At 39.5% G+C, this 21,820-nt stretch overlaps 2 protein-coding genes across 3 annotated transcripts in view; both read right to left on the reverse strand.

Annotated features, from left to right (window-relative positions):
- Window positions 1-3,220, reverse strand: part of SYNJ1 (synaptojanin 1) — a 71,670-nt gene extending 68,450 nt beyond the window's left edge. The window contains 2 exon segments of the mRNA XM_048492366.1: window positions 458-603; window positions 2,898-3,220. Coding sequence (XP_048348323.1) covers window positions 458-581 — 124 coding nt within the window. The 5' untranslated portion in view covers window positions 582-603; window positions 2,898-3,220.
- A 5,330-nt stretch (window positions 3,221-8,550) lies between these two features.
- PAXBP1 (PAX3 and PAX7 binding protein 1) overlaps window positions 8,551-21,820 on the reverse strand; it is a 31,307-nt gene continuing 18,037 nt past the window's right edge. For both annotated transcript variants that reach the window (XM_048492904.1, XM_048492903.1), the window contains exons 8-18: window positions 20,718-20,841; window positions 19,500-19,599; window positions 18,504-18,619; window positions 17,330-17,529; window positions 16,126-16,270; window positions 15,912-16,033; window positions 14,360-14,436; window positions 14,166-14,232; window positions 11,511-11,657; window positions 10,802-10,956; window positions 8,551-9,692 (exon numbers count right to left, since the gene is read on the reverse strand). In XM_048492904.1, the coding sequence (XP_048348861.1) occupies window positions 9,575-9,692; window positions 10,802-10,956; window positions 11,511-11,657; window positions 14,166-14,232; window positions 14,360-14,436; window positions 15,912-16,033; window positions 16,126-16,270; window positions 17,330-17,529; window positions 18,504-18,619; window positions 19,500-19,599; window positions 20,718-20,841 (1,371 nt within the window). In that variant the 3' untranslated portion in view covers window positions 8,551-9,574. The remainder of the gene's footprint in view (window positions 9,693-10,801; window positions 10,957-11,510; window positions 11,658-14,165; window positions 14,233-14,359; window positions 14,437-15,911; window positions 16,034-16,125; window positions 16,271-17,329; window positions 17,530-18,503; window positions 18,620-19,499; window positions 19,600-20,717; window positions 20,842-21,820) is intronic.

The following is a 21,820-nucleotide window of genomic DNA, read 5'->3' on the forward strand; positions in this document are numbered from 1 at the left end:
AAACTGGATTGCAAGTCATGGTTTGTGCTATGAGTCAGCATGATATATGGAAGGTGTATGAGTTTCCATTAGAGAAAGTGAAAGTAGTGAAGCAGCTCTAAACCATGTTCAAATTATAATTTTGGTTCTTAAACTATAACCTGTGCAAACCATAGTTTGGCATGACTCCTGAACTCCTTACCTCTCCATACTGTTGGAGCATGTCTAGTTGTTACCAATAAACAGGACTATGCTACAGAGAATTTCACACCAAATTTCAGAAGATAAAAAATTGCTAGCCGAAGGGATACCATAATATGCAATTCCTTTCTGCAAAATACTTTAAAATGTTTGAAAGAATTAACACATGGGCAGAACCGACATAGTGACTCAATCGTTCATCTGCTTCCTTGTTTCACTGTTACAAGTTTTAATCAAGTTAGCCATCTGGTCATATTTGTAGAGTTAGTTAACTTACAGAGAACAGCCACAGCTCCAGACTCAAACATAAGGCATTCTTCCTTGTTTCTGGTTTCCACTATCACACTGAATGGTGGTGGGTCCAATTTATGATAGATACGATATCCTTTACTGAAAGCCATTTTTCCTTTGTCAGAGGAGGAACTATGGAATAAATTTTAAAAAACCTAATTGGTAAAGTTTCTCAAGCACATCCACTGTAAAGCAATCTGAAACCAATTTGCATTCATTTGTCAACTGCAACATAACATCCCACAGTTTACTGACGTAAAAAAAAACCTTTTGGAATGTTTTTAGTTAAGTTGTATTCCAACAGCTATCCCATGTATGCAAGAAGTTTAATCATGATTAGCCAAGATAATCCAAGTTAAAATAATGAGATACATGTTACAGATAGAACATATTTGCAAATAAAGTATCAATTAGTCAACATCCCAAGATAACACAGTTCTGAGAGAATAGAAAAACTCTCAGGACACAGTCAAAACATAAATGTGACTTATGACTGTTTGTTACATAGGTGGGTCCTAAATGCATATCTGTATCAGTTACACTGCCCCGAATTCAGGGCAGTCCATGTCTTACTTCAGATGACATTTCCAATCAGAAATCCACTTTCAAGTTTTATTATAGGGAAAGTCAGTTTCTCTTCAGCAAGATATCAATTTTCGTTCAGTTGGTTCTATCCTGATGTGTCCATGTATAAGTGGAGGGTCTCTGTCCAAAAATGAAAAAGTTCCAAATCCTGTGGTCTGGAACAAACTCTACAAACATCAGAAGGGATGTCTCCTGTAACCATGATATATGGACAAGCAAGCAAGGGTACTTGCTCATCAACAGATCCACTAAAAGGCAAACAATCCAACTTAGCTCACGAGCAGATACTCTACTGGCACCTGCCCACAGCTTGCCATCTCCACTCACAAGCTAGTGTGCCAAACCCCAATTACACCTGTTTGCAAGTAAGAAGTTCAAGCAGTGTAAAACAACAATATAGCATATCTACCACCAAGAATTCCCTGCTCTTTGTGCATTTGTAATTCACATACACAAAGAGCAACACCAGAATATCACAGCAAGGCCCAGGCACAACTGAGCTCTACATCCCATAACAATGAAGTGCAAGAAGGAAAAAAAGTCTGCACAAGCCTTAAACTAAAAGCTGTGATGTGGGTACCATCAAAGGAGAACTGAAGGTAACCAAACAGCTAGATCCAAGTCCAGCAGTTCCTTAGAGACCAACAAAAAATTCACAGTGTAAGCTTTTGAGAGTCAAAGCTCCATTCTTCAGATCCCCATAAGCCGAAGAAGGAACGTTTGGCCCCAAAATGCTTCTACCCCTAAAACCGAGTTGATCTCTAAGATGCTACTGACTTTATTCTTGCGGTTCTACTGCAGACCAACACAACTACCCTCTGAAACTAAAGGTGACTGACTGGTTGTACTCCCTGTTTTACCCTCACTACCACCAACTACCAGCTCGCATATTGAGCAAGACTTCAACTTGCATTATGTAGTTTATATTTATTCTTAGATTAGATGGTTTCATGCTACAATACTGAATCCCACATATACTCAAGCCAGGTGAAGCTTGAATCACAGATCATCAAAGCTCAGCTTGAAAACACACAAGACAGAACTTGATACTGTATTTGCTTCAGTGTCTCTTGCTAAAATACAATTATCCAACCATGGGAAGAAAATTTCCAGACAGTCCTGGAGCTATTTCATGTTGGTACACAAAAATAGACTATAACCTACCTATTGTACAGATCAGCCCACAGAAAGGAACAGACCATACCCATCACAACTTAGAAATTAAGTAACAGGTACAGCTTATTTTTGCTACTTAAGGTAACAGAAACAATAGCCCCAGGCATGCCTACATATAAAACTGGCTAATACTGATTTTAAGTTATGTTTAGTGAATCTTGCTGTTCTATGAATCTTGCTGTTATCCTCATTGACTAGCAAATGGTAATACTATAGTCCAGAAATATCAACGAATACCTTAGACTAATTTCAGCACTTCTTAGCACCAGCCACACTGAAACTTGTATAGAATTATAGAAATCGAGGTTCCCCCTCCCCCAATTCACCACAAATAAGAGAAACTGTTTACTAAGCTTGATACTGAAGGAACCACCGGAGGCGGGGGTAGAAAGAAACAGGAACATACCAAGCACTAAATCAGTGCTGCCAGCTCTTTCCCCGTCACCAGCGATGGGGAAGTGACATTCCCGTTTTCATATGGGGGTTGCATTCAACAGTCACTCTCCCCACACAGATAGCTCCAGTGAGAAGAAGAGCAGGAACCGATAGTGGGGTGTTTCCTCCCTCAAAGGACGTCGCCCAGAAGGTCGAGCCTTCCCGGCCTTCGGGTACGGGGGCAAAAACCCACCACCAAGAATCGCCGTTTGGAATCGCCGTTTGCTCACCTTTTTAAGGGAGGAGAAAACCACCCGGAAAACCACCCTGGGAGGCTGCTGGGAGGAAAGGCGGCCGCCTCACCAGGGTGACATTATGAAGGTATCATCAAGAAGACAGACCCAAACCCCGCCGCCCTCCTCTGGTGTGTGACAGACCCAGACAGATGGGCAGAGCAGCGTGTGGGTGTCGCCGCGGCTCAGGCTGCCTCCATCTTGTGCCGAGGGAACCGCTTGCCCCTTCCCCCTCAGCAGTAGTCCCGGGAGGGAGCCTCGGGCTCGTTGGGACAGGCGGCTCAGTCGGTGGGGCGTGGTGACGTCTTCTCTGGTCCCCCTCCCCTCCCTCGGTTCAAGTCAGCTTACTTCAGCTCTCCTTGCCGGCTCTGCCGCCACCTCCAGGGGCGCTTCTTGCTGCCGCTGCCCGAGGCGGATACTTCACTTCCTCTCTAGCAGGGACACCGCTTCCGCATAGCAACGCCCCCACACCGGAAGTGGTAGGGATAGAACGGGGAAACAGGGGAGACCCGGGGCCCGCGCGGCCGGGAGGCTGGGGAGTGGGGCTCAGTGGGTCCCCTCGCGCACCGGGTGTAGGGTTAGGGTTTGTTTTGTTTTGCCAGCGCCGCTTTACGTTTTATGACAATGATGTTGTGGTTCGAATTTAATGTTGATCTTGCCTTGTCTTTTTGAACTACTTTATGAAGTTGGATTTGCTCTGCACACAGGCCTCCGCCCGTGTGAATGCAGGACGGCACTATAGAAATATCACCTCGCGTCCGCTCCATCCGCTACTAGCGGCTTCAGATCGCTTTCCGAGACACAAGCGGAGCTGCAGCGAGGGGGATTACCGAGAGCGGGTGCTGGGGACAAGGCTGGTAGTCAAAGAGAGAAGGTCCGTGCGCAGGCGCAGTGGTGCTTTGCCTCACCGCCTTCCAGTACCTGAGAGAAAGCAGGAGTGCAATGGCTGCGCGTGAACGGCACAGAGCTGTCTGTGCGTGCGTTGTCTTCCAGCCATTGACAGGATGCGGATATTAAAATGACTTAAAGCCTCCAGGTGGCTTTAGTGCAGCTTCACAGGAAGCCCATCCTCTTAGATATGGCAGCTGCCGCCTAATCGAGTGCTGTCTCGTTTTAATGTTTCCTTTGTACCCATATAAGGCTCTCTTCGCTGACCCTTCCACGAATCCTTAACGCAAATAATTTTCATTGCCACTGTGCCTTTCCCACCATCTTTTGTTATATTTTCTGGGGGCACATTTTAATTGCTAAACTGTTTAATCGCAGAGTCTGCTTATGCTTGTTTTCCCCTGTTGCTACTTCGATCCTGATTTCATTAAACTGCCTATGCCAGTTACATCATTTTAATTCTTTTCTGCTTCACTGTTTTAAAGATTATGAGACTGATGGCTTAACTTTGTATTTCATTTTTAATTTTTTTAGTATGTATACTTAATGCTCAAAAAATGGTTCTGGATAATTCCAGCTCTTTTAACCGTAAATGATATTTTAAAGATGTTTTTCCCGAACTTTTGTACAATTGAAAGTCCTTTTTATTTGTATAATGAAGGATTTGGCAGTTTAACTCCCCAGTTTTCTGAAAATTATGTTGTTTTGTAATATATGGTGTTGTACCTGCTAAAGAACTGGTGCCCTGGTATATGCTATATTTAAAAAAATATATTGAGTGCAGGTTCTGGTGGGTTTTCCGGGCTGTGTGGCCATGGTCTGGTGGATTTTGTTCCTAACGTTTCACCTGCATCTGTGGCTGGCATCTTCAGAGGTGTATTTTTATTAATTTATTTTTTTATTAATTGAATTTATAGGCCGCCTCATCCCCGAAGGGCTCGAGCACAGGTATCACAGAGAAGGGAAAAGTTTAGTGAGAAGGGAAAGTTTAGTGTGGTATATTGTCCATGTCCCAGGGTGGGGAACCAATCATTAAGTGTTTGGTTGATTGGTTCCCCACCCTGGGACATGGACAATATACCACACTAAACTTTCCCTTCTCACTTAGACACAGTGTGAAACAGACTTTTCTCTGTGATACACCTCTGAAGATGCCAGCCACAGATGCAGGCGAAACATTAGGAACAAAATCCACCAGACCACGGCCACACAGCCCAGAAAACCCACCAGAACCAGTTGAATCCAGCCATGAAAGCCTTCGACAATATATTTAGTGCAGTCTGACATTTGCTTTTTCAGGCTGTGCTGCCTTGAACATGATTACTGCAAAGAGGTTTAGTACTCTAGCCAGTGCCATGTTCTATTTTTGGATGATACTTCTTAACAAAGATTAGATATAGTGCCAGAATTACATTTGCTCCATTGTCTACGTATATTTTATTTATGTAAAACATTTATGTGCTGCCTTTCCACCAAAATAAGATCCCGAAGATGGTGAACATTAAAACAGCAAGACATTAAAACATATTTTAAAATAAAGATGTATATAAAATCTAATCAAATAAAACATATAGACACATAACACAACCAGGAATGATGGCCAACAATTCAGGAACTATCAGACAAGCCTTCACCTACTCGTGGCAGAAAACAATACAGGGAGAAAGATGAATCTTCCTGAAAAGGGAGATCCAAAGTATCAGGACCTTGAACATGAAGGTCGTTTCCTGGGTTACCACATCAGATTATGAGGGCACTTAAAGCAGGGCTTCTGAAATTGACAGTTTCATATGGGAGGAGGGGATCCTTCAAGATGTGCTGTCTTCAAGCCATTGGTGATTTAAAACACCAGCCCCTTTAATTGGAAGCCAATCTAGACTGACAAAACTGAGTAGTTTGGTCCCTATAACCTACTAAGTCAGCATTCTGTTCATAGTATTCTGTACTAAGAACATAAGAACTAGCCTGCTGGATCAGACCAAAGTCCATCTAGTCCAGCACTCTGCTACTCGCAGTGGCCCACCAGGTGCCTTTGGGAGCTCACGTGCAGGATGTGAAAGTAATGGCCTTCTGCTGCGGCTGCTCCTGAGCACCTGGTCTGCTAAGGCATTTGCAATCTGAGATCAAGGAGGATCAAGATTGGTAGCCATAGATCGACTTCTCCATGAATCTGTCCAAGCCCTTTTTAAAGCTATCCAGGTTAGTGGCCATCACCACCTCCTGTGGCAGCATATTCCAAACACCAGTCACACAAGTGAAGAAGTGTTTCCTTTTATTAGTCCTAATTCTTCCCCCCCAGCATTTTCAATGAATGCCCCCTTGTTCTAGTATTTTGAGAAAGAGAGAAAAATTTCTATCAACATTTTCTACCCCATGCATAATTTTATAGACTTCTGGACAGTTTTCAAGGGCAGCTCCATGTATATTACCATTACTTTGTGGTAATCTAATCTTGACCAGGGCATGCTCCCCAGTGGCAAGACCTTTCCCATCCAGAAAAAGTTGATGTAAGACAGCCCTGACTACCCCTCCTCTCCTGGCCATCAACAGGATGCCCAGGTCTAGCAGCACCCCCAAGCTACAAACCTGCTTCAATTGGAGAGGGGGGCAATCCCATCCAGTTCAGACTGATCAGTCTGAAAAATATTCCACACAACTCAACAAATCGGCACCCTAGGAACATTTGATCCCAGATGCTATCCCAGTTCCTGGCTCAAACACCCCCCGCCCCACCAAGTAGATCTAAAATTTTTGTACGGGTTAAATTTCAGCTTGTTAGCTCTCAGCCATCCCAAAACTGCCTCCAGGCCCTACCTTATCATGGTTTCTACAGCCTTTCTGTAATCTATTGAAAACACATAGCATGTCAGTGGCTAATCTCTGGATTACTTTTCCCAGTGGTTTTACTTAAATGTTGAAAAGCATGGGGGTGGAACCTGAGGCCAAAGTGTGAAACATCAGTCCCCCAACACCACACTTGAAGGTAGGAACAAAACCACTGCAGAATAATGCCTCCTAGTATCAAACTCAAAAGGCATCCAGAAGGATACCATGATTATTGGTATCAAAAGCTGATGAGAGATTCAGGAGAATTAACAGGGCCATAGTATCCCTGTATGTCATTCACCATGGCTATCAAGGCCATTTCAGTTCATAACAAGGCCTGACACCAGACTGGAACAGATCCAAACAATCTGTTTCAATCAGGAACCCCTCAGGAACCCCAGAAGTTGCCCAGCCACCACTCACTCATCACCTTGCTCAAGAAGGTACTTTTGAGAATGGATGATATTTAGCTCTCCAGGATCCAGAGTCACTTTCTTTAGGACTGGACAAAGGATCCTTGAGGGTCTGCTAAAATATGGTCTGGTGAAATGGAACCTCCACAAGGTTTAGACTGGTGAACTCCGGTTGAAGTCTTGCAGTGAGGGGAACAATCCCTCTCTGCTGGCTTGGACTTCTTGGCTGTGACAAAGGGAAACAGACAAGGCCCTGCCCACATGCCTTGAGGTGGATGGCTGAGCGTTCGGAGCTGAGGCTACCAAGGGGTAGATGACTTACTCCTGGAATGGATAGACACTCGCACCAGCAGCTGGGCAGCCCAGCCCTACACTGGGCTGGATCCCATTGCTGAGCCTGTGCCTTTTCCTGCCCCACCCCAGGGCAGCAAAGGTGGCCAAAGTATATTTCAGCTACTCTTTATCATCTCAGATAGATGTAATGGAGACCATGACATCCTGAGCTACCTCTGAGACTTTCAAGTTTTCAAAAAGATTAATGTTTTAGCAACATTTCACATATGATGAAAGCTTTACAAATAAGTTCTGCCTGTAGTGAAATATTGCATATTTGGGCATGTTTGTAGAGATTGAGGGTGATATGCTGTACTGCCCTACATCAATGCTAATAATTTATTAATCAAGATCAGTTCCAATTGGCTTACAAATTACTTTTTAAACTACCCAACTTATTTTGATCAGCTTTATAAACTGTATGTCCGATGTCAACAATATATTCCATATATCATTGTTTTGCTTTAGGTGTTTGAGCAAATACAGGTACAAGAAAGTATTGCAAACTACTCTCTGTAATTATTGAATCTTTGTGGTACAACTTTAACATGTGAAAGCAGAGCACATTTTAACTTTTAGCTGAATTGTGTGGACTGCCATGCATCCTTGAAATTTGATGGAAAGTTGCAGGCATTGCAAAGTATAATGCAAAATGTAATATCAACTTCAGCTTCCATCTTCACAAAAAATGAAGGTTATACCCTTCGTTCCTGAAGGAAGGCTCACTGAACATTTTCAATTGAACATATGTAGGATTATACATAGTCATTGTTATCAGTTTGACAAAAGCAGTTTTAGGTAAGAATTACCAGGTGGGTTAAATCAGGCAATTGGGTGTCACCTACAAACTGTTACCTTGATGCTTCAGGTAATTTATGAACCATAAATTACCTGTCATAACATAGACCTCTAGGACCGTGGTGGCGAACCTTTGGCACTCCAGATGTTATGGACTACAATTCCCATCAGCCCCTGCCAGCATGGCCAATTGGCAATGCTGGCAGGGGCTGAAGGGAATTGTAGTCCATAACATCTAGAGTGCCAAAGGTTTGCCACCACTGCTCTAGGAGATCTCACCTTCCCCCACTGAAAAAGCTACGGTATTTATTCACACCCTCCATCTTCCTGTTGAAACTAGGTGGACGTATATGTACATTCAGAGCAAAAAAATTCAGAAAACTGGCCCAGTGTCCAAAAAGCAGACTGTACATTTAATATTTTCTTTACATCACGTGACAAAGAGCATCATGAAAGACAATGATTCATTGTTATTCAGTATTCTAACTGCTGCTTTTTTCAAACAAAGAAATACACCTTAAGATAAACAAAGCTATCAACCACCCTGACAAGGACAGTGCTCTTCAGAAGTCACATGGCTCTTAAGGGTAGGTTTATTCTTAAAATTTTTATTAAGAATTGAAGTAACTTTCTGGAATATTCAATATGTACATGACATAAGCAGCATGTGGGTTGAGGGCTTGGCTAATTCTGAATTATGAAACTTGTGAGAAATATACTCTTGATACAAGATAAAGGAACTTAAAAATTTATATATACCATAAACATCTCTATTAGTGGGGTTTTGTTTTCAGAATGAGAATCCAAAGTGCATGGCTGAAATATTTTCACTTCAAGGACATTTCATTGATATATGGAGACACCATTGTCATTAATTGATTTAAAAATAAAACAGTATTAACTAAATGCATCTGCTAACATTCAGCTGTTTCTGCAAGCTATAAAACCTATGTCCAATAACACTTGTATTTTGGAAGCTTTTTTACTTTTGAGGGCTCATAGTACATTCACATTTTAATTTTGAACAGCACACTTCATTTTATTACCAAATTTCAGCAACTCAAATACTTCTTTTGAAAGATGATACTATTATTTCAAATAAAAACTGCTGCATTATACATATTTCCATCTAAACTGTTAATGAATTTTGTAATACAATTTCCAGTTACCTACTGGACAGTTAAGTGAAGCGATGGCCACGATGGGGGTATAAAAGTTTGTAAACAAGATGCAGATGAAAGTTTTCCTGGATTCTCTTTCCAGCTTCTTGATGACACAAATACTAGTTACAGACATTGTGTATAAGAACGCACTTGTATTAAAAACAGCCAATTGTTTACAGATTTAAGAAAACTTTACATATGTACAAAATTACACTTCAGGAATGATCTTTGAAGTCCAGAATTCTAACAGCATTTATTTCCCTTCAATTAAAATTTTTAGCTCTTTCATATTATGCTCATTTGCAACAACTACAGCATGGTCCAGAGCTCGAATACTTGCTAGAAGTTTTATTGTCTGTTTTATATGCTCCCTAAAAAGAAAGAGAAGAATGGTCAATAGTTTACAATCTACAGTTAATGTTAAACTTATGTTAGAGAAAAAGGTAGGAAGTGAACCAGGAGATTCTGAGCTTAGACACGTATATAGGGCCTCCTTGTTTATTTGGTATCTTCCTTCTGCAGTGAAAGGGGGAAGTATGCACATTTAGAGCTTAAATGTTATCTGATCTGTTTCTAAGTTGTCAGATATGTAAATGCATCATACACCCAAGACCCTCACCTCTTAGGAAGATTTCATAAAATCTTAATTTAGAGCCATATTTTCAAGAAAGTAAAATAAAGATACACAATCAATGTTTAACTGTCATAGTTTGGATCCAATGGTTTCTTTCAACTAAGTGAGGTGTCACCCAGTAGAAAGGATGCCAAGGCTGCATTCTGACATCCAACTTAATTGTGGTTAAATAATAATGTGCACAAGTGCGGCTTCTGCTCTTCTTGCACAGAGCATGAAGGAGGAATAGTGCCGCTGATAATGCCATTTCCTATGCTGTTTGTGGGGGCATAAGATCTTTTGACTGCCCTGATCTGCTCATTAATGATAGTTGTTTTTTAAGGTTTTATGCTGTATTTTAATTTTCAGATTTTATGATGTATTTTAACTGATGTATTAGAATCAGATTGTGCAAAGCCCGGGGGGGTGGGTGGGTGGGGGTGGCTATAGTAAATTTAAATAATAAATAAATAAAATAACGATTTAAAACTAACCTTAGGAAAATTACTCCAGTCTAAGCCCACTGAAATCAATGGGCTTAGACTGAAGTAACTCTCCTTAAGATTGCTCTTGAAAGTGTGTAATCTAAGACCACTGTGCTGTTAACTTTGATCAGTTTTGGTTATTTGGAAACTACCTCTTGCAATATGGAAGGTTTAAATTAGAGAGGATTTTGCAAATTTACTTCCATTACTATAGCTGCTCCAGAATGGCATATAACTCCATGTTGGTTTTTTTGGAAGATGCAAGGAGAAAGAGGAAACTGCAGTGCTCTTGGCTGTATGTGGCCCTTTGAATTCTAACCATGTTCTAGCAACTGATTGGGCGCAATGCATTTTTGCTACCTATGATATAAGAATAGGTTACCTTGCATTTCTTTTTTCTACATCAGAGCATCCAATGCTGTTTCGATATATAGTATCAGCATGATGAACAAGGTATCTAGAGAGATTTTCTAAATGTGATATTGTTTTATTTCCTTTAAGATTAGTGAACCACTGTTTAGGAAAGCAGCTGATTACCTAAAAAACAAAACAGGAGAAAAACAAGAGAGTGAGATAGAACACAACATTAAAAACAATAAATAAATCTGGCTATCTGTAAACAAAGTGCACCTTTGAAAAATATGGCTTATAAACATTCAAATTAAATGTATAAAACAAAGCTGTCTTCTTTGCATCATACAGATAGTAATTATTAATCATATTTTACATTATTACGCTCACTTATAGTTTGCATTAAATTAGTGCAATGTACAAAACATACATCAGCAAGCTTTATGTGGTACATATACTACAAACATCTGTTTCATGTTTTTACTCTTCTCTCTCCAAAAACAGGAAGTAACATAAATTGATTTCTCTCATTTTATAACAGCCTAGCGTGGCAGACTGAAAAAGACTTAGTCAAGGTGAACTTGAGTAAATTTTACAAGTAAATGAGAATTTCAATATGGATTTTCCACACTGACACCCAGTATTATAACCATAACAGCGCCATGTTGTTCAGTTATCTTCAACAGGTTGAACAAAATTTTTAAACAGTAGTGAATTATGAAAATAGTACATTTACATACATGCTGAGCTTTCTTAATGCTGTCATCTCCACATTCAGAATTCTGAAAAGCCATAAGGATGTATCGGTTTAGCAGGCCATCTATTGATAGTTCTTGCAGCGTTTTGTTGGATAGGATTCCATGCCACTGCAGAAAGTTTCCCAGTAGCTAAGACCACCAAAAATTAACACAAAACAGAGAAATGAAATCAATGTACTTCATTCATCTTTCTTATATTGACTATTTAAATCTACTACAAATAAGCAATAGGTGAATGCTAATAACCACATTGCGCCTCCAAAGGGATCATCCCAGTTTCTAATCTGAGAAGGGCATTCAGAATATATCAGGAAACTCAAAAAATCTTTCGTAGGTATTGATTGAATGGTTTTCAATAAGCGCTTTTCTTTATACATACAGAATTGGGAGCCATACAGTAGCAGGGTGACACATTTTCCTGGAAAAAAACCTTGATTTCTGCAAGGAGCTCCCTTTTGTGAAGTAAAATCTTATAATGGCTGATGTTGCTACGTTGGCAGTCTCTACAGCATGCAGATGGCTGAAAGACTATACCAACATATTTAAAGATTGTTGTTTGTTCGATGTTGTGACCTTTATTTGCCATCTATGTTTCTGATGTTTCTTGGTAAAAGTGAGGACTTCTATATTTTCATAGTTTATTATGAGCTGTTCCTCTTTACAGTATACAGTGAAGACAGGGATCTCTTAAGGCCCATGTGTGCAGAACAGAAAAACAGTGTCATCTACATATGATGCAGCAGGAATGGTTTTATCTGCAAGTTTTAAAGAATGGAAACTTGTTTGTGTTTATTAGGTATTGCACCAGGAATTTGATGTGCAAATTAAAAAAGCAGGAGAGCCAAATGCAATCCTGTTTAACTTTTTTGTCAAGAGGTATCTTATTGGAGAGGTGGCCCTAAGCACTGCATCTTTCTTTTAGGAAACTTCCTTCATGGAGCAAACAGATAAGAAATATAAAGTCAGTCTACTGAGGAATTATCGAGCCTTGTCCAAAGCCTATTCCTAGGAATACTATTGAATGCTGCTTTAAAGTCCATGTGTTCCATTGGGCTTAATGCTGTACTTTTCAGAGAGATGATGAACGATCAAGCACTGGTCTATGGTGGAATGACAAGCGCTAAGACCTGCCTACTCACCCATCAATATATTTTTCTCTATTCAACCAATCAAAAAATTGCCACCATAAGTAACTCGAGTACAGTTTGCTACCAACACTAAGCAGTCCAACTGGTCGGTATTTGGCAAGATTCAACTTCTTTCTTTTCTTATATATTGGAACAATACTTGCATGACACCAGTCTTTGGAGATAAGAGCAGACTGATTGATATGAGTAAAAAGTTCAGCAAGCCTTGGAGCTCACCAATCAATATTTGATTTTATTCACCTCTGGGGATATCATTACATTCCCAGGAGCCATACTGGATCTCAACTGATTAATTAATCTTTTAATTTCATTAACTAATACTGGAGGCCATGCTGGAAGGGATCTTAATTGCTTCTCAAAGCATATGTTTGTTGCTGTATCAGCAAATAGAACATATGGAAGTAAGATTTCCAAATGCTGGGTGAAATATTGCAACTTTTGCATGGAGCTCTGCCCTAATTAGAAGCCAAAAAGTTGCAGGATTATTTGATTAGATTTAGAAACTTGGGTCAAAGTTAGTTATTCATCCATTCAACTTACCAGCTGAAACCAGTGGCAACTACAGGATCTTAGTCAATAATTTTCTGACAATGAAACAGCACTGTCCCACACTGCACTGTAGGTACCCATATTGCACCCAGTGCTGTTCCCTGAACATTTGGCTGCAGCATAAGCAAGGAAGTGAGAAAGTTCCATGGTAAACAGTATTCAGCCCACAGGCTTGGATCTAATCATCCAACAAAGAATTTCCATGGATGAAAGGGATTTCCATCCATGCATTTTTCCATCCCAAAACACCGTCTAAAATATTATTTCTGAGGGATAGAATAGCATGTGAAGAGAAAGTGAAAGGCAGGGGGCAGGTGAAATTATGCAAAGGAAAGAGAAATAAATAAAGAGGGAAAGAGAAATAAATAAAACTCTGCTAGCAGATGACAGGATCCAGTCTTTAAATGACAGAGATACTATTTGCCATAATCAAGCCTTTGGGAGATGTAAAGTAAAAGAAAGTATATAGAACTGACTGAGATGCAAAAGTATGTCCAGAGCAGACCGGATTTTTATAATTAGTCAGCAAGAAGATGTATTATCTAAACACAGAATAAGTAATATTCAGCACTACTGCATGTTTTTTTCTGAACTCCCAAATTACAGTTTGCTTATGTACAATTTTACTTGCACAATGTTAAAAACCTAAACATTCAAACTATATTTGCTTTCATTGTATGAAGAATTCACACAAAGCTCCTTGCAACATTAGCATTTTCTGGAATGCCATTCCTCTCTCTTACCATATGCACATTAAAAATTACATTCTGGGCATTTAAGACATTCAGCCAATTTCATGATAATCTAACTAAAAAGCTGTGATGTTCCGTCTGAATGCCCTCTTTCCCCTATAAACAATTTTACATATGCAGTTCATCAATTTTCTTTACAACTGAAATAGTATTACCCTGTTTGAAGCTTCATCTCTTCACTTGCTTACCTTTACTGAAGACCAAAACTGTCTCTGGAAAAACAAATAAGGACCAGAATTCTTGTTTTCTAAAACACTGAAAAATAAGAGATGATTGAGTAGCTTAGAAAAATGTGAACTACTAACATGATCCAATACAAAGTGAACAAAATATTACAATTCATCCCACCCATATGAGAGAAAACAGTAACCATAAAACTTACTTTTTGGGATAAAGAGGCATGAATACATCATCATCAAGTGTTCTTCTCATTCTAAGCAAAAGGGCTTTCAGTAACATCTGAAACAATTCAAGTTTATGTAAGAATGTGAAAGAACACTGAAAACGAAGAATGCATTAACACAAAATTCAGCCAAGCAGCTCCAATAGAAGCCTTGTATGCAGAGATCCAAAGTTCAACCCTCCAGCACATCCAGTTAAAAAAAATCAGATAACAGATGATATGGAAAGTCCTCAAGGGCTGCTGCCATTCAAAGTTGATAGAGCTGACCCTGGTAGACCAATGGCTTGATTTGCAGCATAATCCAAAAGGGAGCAGAGAAGTGCTGTGGTGGCAGCACGACCCCACACCAGCATAAATGCCCCTCATCAGAATAAATGCCACTTGCACCGGCGTAAGGGACATTAGCAATGACGCTGGGGCGCACATGCCAGCACTGGGGGATGGTGTGGGAGCGTGATGCAGGAGTGCCAACACAGCTTTCATGGTGGCACACCTCCAATGCAGGAGCTCACACTAGCGCCAAGGGGGGGGGGGGGTCGATGGGGCAAAGCTGATGTTAGTTAGTCTGCTCCCTGGGCCCTTTGGGGCCAGGAAAGGCCAGCACAATGTTACGCCAGCAAAAACAGTGTATTTAAGAAGATAATCAGAATGTCAATTTTAAAGAAGTTCTTCTTGAAAGGTCAAGAGAGACTCACAAAGAAAATGTATCATAGAAATGCAATAAGACCCTGACTTGAATAGCCCAGATTAGCCTGATCTCATTAGATGTCAGAACCTAGGAAAGGTTAGCCCTAGTCAGAACTTGAAAGGAGACCCATCAAGGAAATCCAGGGTTGCTACACAAAAGCAGGCAATGTCTCTAAATGTCTCTTGCCTTGTGACCTAAAGGGGTCATCCTAAGTTAGTTGCAATTTGACAGCACTTTACACCACCAGTGGAACATTAGGTAAAATCACTTTCTTCTTCTCCCTCTTCTGCCAATAGCTTGCATCAGCAGAGGTCTCAATTTCTCTGGATTCCTCCTAGTCACTGATGTACACTATATACAATTTCTTTGTGATGTTCTTGCAACCTTCCAAGATGAGATGAGGCATAAACAGCAAGTGGCTTGGAGCAAGATCTACTCCTCCAGCTCCTTCCATGAACTTGTCAGCTGGATCCATTTATGTGAGATAAAAGTTTGTATTGGAGACAAAACTATTCTAATTATTTCAGATTTGGTATCATAATCAGCTGGAAAAGTATTTACTCCCCCTTCAGATAAAAATAGAAAATAGATTGAACATTGACAGCCTTTTCCCACTATTTGTAATGCACCCAGCAGACTGAGTGAACTTCTAATTCAAATACAGAAAGGAGAATGGGACTGGCTTATTCAGCTGAAGTAAAAAATAATGAAGTTTTATGAATAACTTTTTAAAAAAGATGCTATATTTGTTTACACAGTATTTACAGAAATTGTAAGAACTTTGTATAAAGAATATCATAACTACAAACAACAATTTTATAAATATTAAGAACCAATTTTTACCTGTGTGTTTTTGTTCTCTGCATGTATCACAGAAGGATACCCATTTATTAATTTTTGGGTAATGGCTACCATTCTAGATGTTTGTGTTGTAGAAAAGGGGTCCCATATATTTTCAGCAAGCACTAATAAAATAAATGCAATATTCAGCATTAGTTATTGTGATTTGATTATTGCAATGAATTTCTGTTGGGAAAAAAGCATGTTTATGAAGTACCTGTTAATTTAGGCAGAACCACCCTTTCCACTATGGTAGGCAACAGTGAAACATCAGCATCATCTTTCTCTTGTTCATGTTCTTCACATCCATAAAACAGCAAGGATTCAAACCATAACATGCTTTCAAAATCCTGGCACTTGTCCTATAAGACACACACTGATGTCAGTTGGGTGTTATACTTCAACCAAATCACCAACCATGTGTTGTCAGCAACCCTAATGCCATAAAACTGTACTCATTATTTGCAGACCTCATTGTCAAGAGTATACTTGCAGCAGCAATACACAATATTTTGTTCAGTTGCACTGGCACTGAAGTCAGTATGTTTAATTCGATCACCTATTTGGTAATTAACCAAGACCTGGGATCAGATTACAAGAACTATCATTCCCTAATATCACAATATCCTTTCTTCTAAGACTGATACAAAATTCAGTTTTTGTGGCCTAAACGATTTACAAAATGTTGTAGCATGATTCAAGAGACATACAGTGATGGCATTTGATTTTAATCTCTTTCCTCCTCCAAGGAATTATGTTTTAAACCATTAAATGTTTTAACTATTAATGTAAGCTGCTTTGAACCATGTAGAAAGTAGGATATAAATGTTTTCATAAACAAGTGTGCCTCTTTCATCCCCATCCTATCCTCACAGTAACCTGGAAAGTACTATAGGCCATGAGAGACTGGCAGGCCTAACATCACCCAGCAAGCACCATGGCAAAACACGGATTGGAAAGTGGTCTGATCTGTAAGAATCTGACACATTGACTACAACGCCACACTGGGTCTAGTGGCGTAACAGTAAAAACTAAGATAAAACTCAAGTCACAAATGAAACCAATCTAATACTATAAAAGATACAGCTTATCAACTGATTTAGTCACTTCATAGGGTTCATCTTGTTTTAACAGCTGTCTGTATATTATTGTCTGCACTCAGATCTGAGCTGCTCCAACTTCCAATTAATACTACTAAGGCCAAAGGGAGGAAAGGCAGCAGCTAGGCATCACTCCATTATGCATAGCTCAGCTACATTCACACAAGGAAATGGGGTTTTTTTTTGGCTCCTGTGCATTTCAACTTTTATATTATGTGTTTTATAATTCTTTCACCATGATATATCAAACACTTTGCAAACATGTATTGAAAACAAGAATATGCATATGATGAACATGTATGCATTTCAGCACTTTCTCACCTCCAAAGGATTCCAAGTAAGTAACTGAACTCTTATTAAAGGATTAAGCAGCTTCGGTAGACAAAGGCCAATGTATGCATCCTTGTAAGTAGAGAAATACTTGGAACGCCAGGCTTCAAACTGTGTCTTAATGTAGTCAATGGAGTAAAAGTTTTCTAATACATCTTCAAAAACTTTGCTGGACTCCTTCAAAATGCGATCTAGGATGAAATTTTTTTTGTTATGTAAGAAACAAAGGCACTGTTTGGGTAGATTGTTTACTGCCAGAATTATCAAGAAAAACATGGCTACACTTCTAAGCCAAAATGTGAACAGGTTTACACCTATACCACTACAAATATAGTGTAGTAAAGGTAGTCCCATATGCAAGCACCAGGTAATTTCTGACCCATGGAGTGACATGCCATCATGATGTTTACTAGGCAGGCTATGTTTATGGGGTGGGTTTCCCATTGCCTTCCGCAATCATCTATACTTTACCCCATTTTAATGACCTCAGAAGCATGGAAGGCTCAGTTAACCTTGAGCCAGCCTGGAGGCAATTTTGGGTTAGATGAGAGTTAACAAGATAAAACTGAATCCCAACAAATTGCACGAGGCTGCTCTTGAAGACTATCCAGAAGTCAGAGTTGGTATAGAACACTGCAGCCAGAACACTGACTGGCATGGGATGTGAGGACTAAATCAATGTACACAGGTTCACAGGCCCAATTCAAGGTGCAGCTATTGACCTTTAAAGCCCTATATGGCTTGGGGCCAGTATACTTTAAGGATTGCTTACTCGCATATGAACCCACCCAACCACTTCAGTCATCTTAAGAGGCCTTGCTTCAGGTGTCTCAGTCTTCTGAGGTCTTCTCAGTTGTGGCATCAACACTTCCTCTCCAGACAGATTCACCTGTCTCCCTCATTTGTTGTTTTCTGCCAGTAGGGGAAGACTTTTTTTGTGCTCAGTTTGGTATCCCCTAACTCTAATTTGCCCTCCTCTCTGTGTTTTTCTGTGTTTATATTGTTTTATTCAAGTGTTTTAAATATTTTATATGTATTTGTGCTTTAAATGCTTTTCAGTTACTCAACTGTTTAAATGTTTTGTTTGAATGTTCCCTTCCTTGGGAACCCTGAATTGTACAGAAATGTTTTAAATAGATAGCACAAATAAGATGAATAATCTAACCTCGCTCCATTTTGAAGTTGGTAGTATCTGTTGATGTTTCTTCATCATCACTAGAAAGGCCTTCAAGGTGATCAGTCATCTTCCCTGATTGCTCCCTAGCAAGTCTGCGACGAGCTCTGTTGGCAAAGGATAGAATTTGTTGGTCTTTTTAAAGATTACCAGCCATCCTCCTGTCCCCTAACAAATGTACCCTCCCCTATAGCATAATAAAGGAATATTTGCTAATATGTCCTTTCCCCTCATTACTATAAATAGGAAACGGAACAGAACTGAGGCTTTCTGGCATTAGAGAACCTGACCTATGCAATAGGTATCAGCAAAGCAGCTTCCCAACGTTACACCAACTTCTGCGTGAGCTGGGAACGACTTACATATCAAACAACAAGCCCAACAGTCAACCTCCACCCCCAGTAACTGCTTCATTATGATTGATTTTTGATTCCTGATAAAGTCTGTTGCATATTTTCATTTCATTTCCCTGTACAGGATCCAAACAGTGTTCTGTCTAAAATGAGGCCAACTCATATTTTTAGATATGCTCTTAGCAGTAAACATCATTTTTACTACGCATTTACACCATGCACAGAATTGGAAGGTGCTAAACTGTTCACATTCTCCTCACAATCTCTTTTTAATCAAGGAAAAGTGTATTCCTGGGTCAAAGGATCCACATGGACTAATGGCCACGCAAGTCAAGTAGCTGAAGAAGGAGCGAGAAGTGTGTGTAGAGCTCCACTCATGGAAGAAGGGGCAATTTCATTTTTGTCCCCTTCTCCCTGCAGCCCCCTGACCCACAACGCTATTATTACCCCAGGTGGGTACCCTGACTCTGGAAATACACTTTCTGGTATAGGAAAGGTTGTAAAGGATTATGGGGGGAGAGAGATGCTGTGATCTTGTGCCTGCAGTTCAAGGGATTTTACCCAGAGACATTGACCGAATAGTACAGTTAAGCACCACCCCACTACAAACAAAAGTAGTCACAAGCTACAGCACCTTCTAGCCTCCCTCTCGGCAGTCCGTCTTTTTACATGCTCTTGGTACAGTGCTCTGTCTCGTCCAAAAGAATCAAGATTTGGTGCCATCAATGCTTTACCTGTTAAGTATACAAATCCTGAAATTAGGAATCCTTTATGATGTATTTCAAGGAAGCATAATCATGACAATCTTGTTTCTTTTATTAGAAACAGTAATTCTGATATATCTTTATACATCCTAATTGGGTTAATATGCCCATTCCTCCTCTTTCCCCTACATGAAGAGGTAGTAGAACTGAAAATATTCCCCATTTGGTGCAGAGACAGTGTTTTCTTTACCAGGTGCAAAACAAATAAAAAAGATAAAGCCAATATAATCTTATTGTTTAGTACTTTAGTAAATAGCAATTATTGAAATCTTTTTTTTACAACATGAAAAAACATGTTTGTATTAGAAAAAAAATTAGTGTATAGCATTTGCAACAGGAAAGGTCAGAAGGAGAAAGACAGCCCTTCAGTATATCTATAACAGATTGGATCTCTGTTGTTGGTGAATGATATTGATAATAGAAACTAATAAGCTTTCAGTTGCTGTTAGATTATTAGCGTCAGAACAGAATAACGAAACATTGTCTCATACTGAAAGCATGAGAAAGCAACAAGGACTGAACAGGGGTAAGGTTTACCTATGTCATGTCAGCCTGATACCAAGGAGAACATCAGCTTTCCCAGGAAATTTTATATACTCACTTTTAATGTACCTTTCACATAATTTTACAAATTTGTCCTAACAAATTGTTTAATGTATATGAAAAATAAAAGTGTTAGTACGAGATTTCATTTTGCTGATCCAGTGTTTAAGGATATACGCCATTCTTAATGTTAATGCCCCTCCCCTGCCTGAACATGGTATTACTCAAATTTTAAAACTCCTAGAAGAATAATGTTCCATTTTCAATTCTGTACATTCCGCAAAATACTTTCAAGTGAGCGAGTTGAAGACAATATGAAGTTACACATATAACTAATTTGTAAAATGTGCTGAAGTTTGATAGTACAGCTTTTAATTACTATGAGCCAGAGGACAGCAAAGACACCAGTTTGAGTTTGGACTGTTTAACTTAATTTGTTTCTATCAGGTTTAAATTAAATCCTTTGCAGTTTCACTTTAAGTTATAACTGTGCTAAGTAAACAAGGTTGTTTAATGAATAATAAAAACCTTCAAGATGGACTGACTTGAATGGCTTGAAAACTCCGAAGATTCATCTTTAATATCATCTTGTCGTCTTTGGACAAGGCGCGAAGCTCGCTGTTTGTACAGCTGGTGCATTGATGCCTCGAGCTCGTTAATCAGGGGCACCTGTAAAAATATAATACTCCGTAATAAAAAAACCTTCATGTGCTTAATTGTTTGGGATGCCATACAATTCCAATGTGTACTGCTGCACTTTTATTAGAGTAACTTTCTGTTTATGGCAACGTTTTAAACAACTGCTATTTAACTTAAGAAAAAGTTAGGAAAAAGTGACAGACAAGCTGAAAGACATATAAGTACGTCTGCAAATAAGTCCATAAAATTTACAAGACTACAGGAAAATGTACTAGCCTGCCTATTAACATATTGGTATTCATCGTGATTATTGGAACAGTGTGAAACAAGAAAATTCTCAGTTTTCTAACAGAACTTCCAAGAACTTGAACGACCTCCCGAAATTTTTTACATTAAGAAAACCAGGCAGATAATCATTAAAAAGTTGGATCCTACAAACCCAAAGCACTGCATATCTTTCCTATCTCCTTCTTCCCCCAGCAGCCCCAGAAACTGCCAAAAAATTGATGCCAACAGCCTCAGAAGCATTATAAACAAAGTATCATAGGATGCTTTAGTAAGGATTTAACACTGGAACTACAGGGTGTTGGTAGAAGAGTGAAGTGGGGTGAGTTTACTCAACTCACTCATCTGTCCTTCAGAATCCTTTGCTTCATGACATTCTGTTTGGCAGGCTACTGCAACCTCTGACACCAGCTTTTTGGAGATCTGGGGGAGGGGGGAGTTCTGAAGGAAATCTTCATGAATGCCTGCAGTTCATAGTATCCAACCCTAGAGGCCATGATTGCAATCTGACAGCCTAATTTTAAACAAAAAATTGTTTGAGTGGAATTTGTTTGGAAGTTAGTATACTTAGGGGTGCAGCCAAAGTTAGCATTTATCATGTCATTATTTACATGACAAATGCAAAAAACAAACAGTAAAACCTTGCTTTTAAATTATTGAGTCAGCATCCATATTTGGGGATACTTTATGATTGCAAGAAAAATATTTAAAATGAGATTAAAAA

Source organism: Sphaerodactylus townsendi, linkage group LG04, assembly GCF_021028975.2.
Source record: "Sphaerodactylus townsendi isolate TG3544 linkage group LG04, MPM_Stown_v2.3, whole genome shotgun sequence".
In the NCBI taxonomy this organism is placed as follows: domain Eukaryota; kingdom Metazoa; phylum Chordata; class Lepidosauria; order Squamata; family Sphaerodactylidae; genus Sphaerodactylus; species Sphaerodactylus townsendi.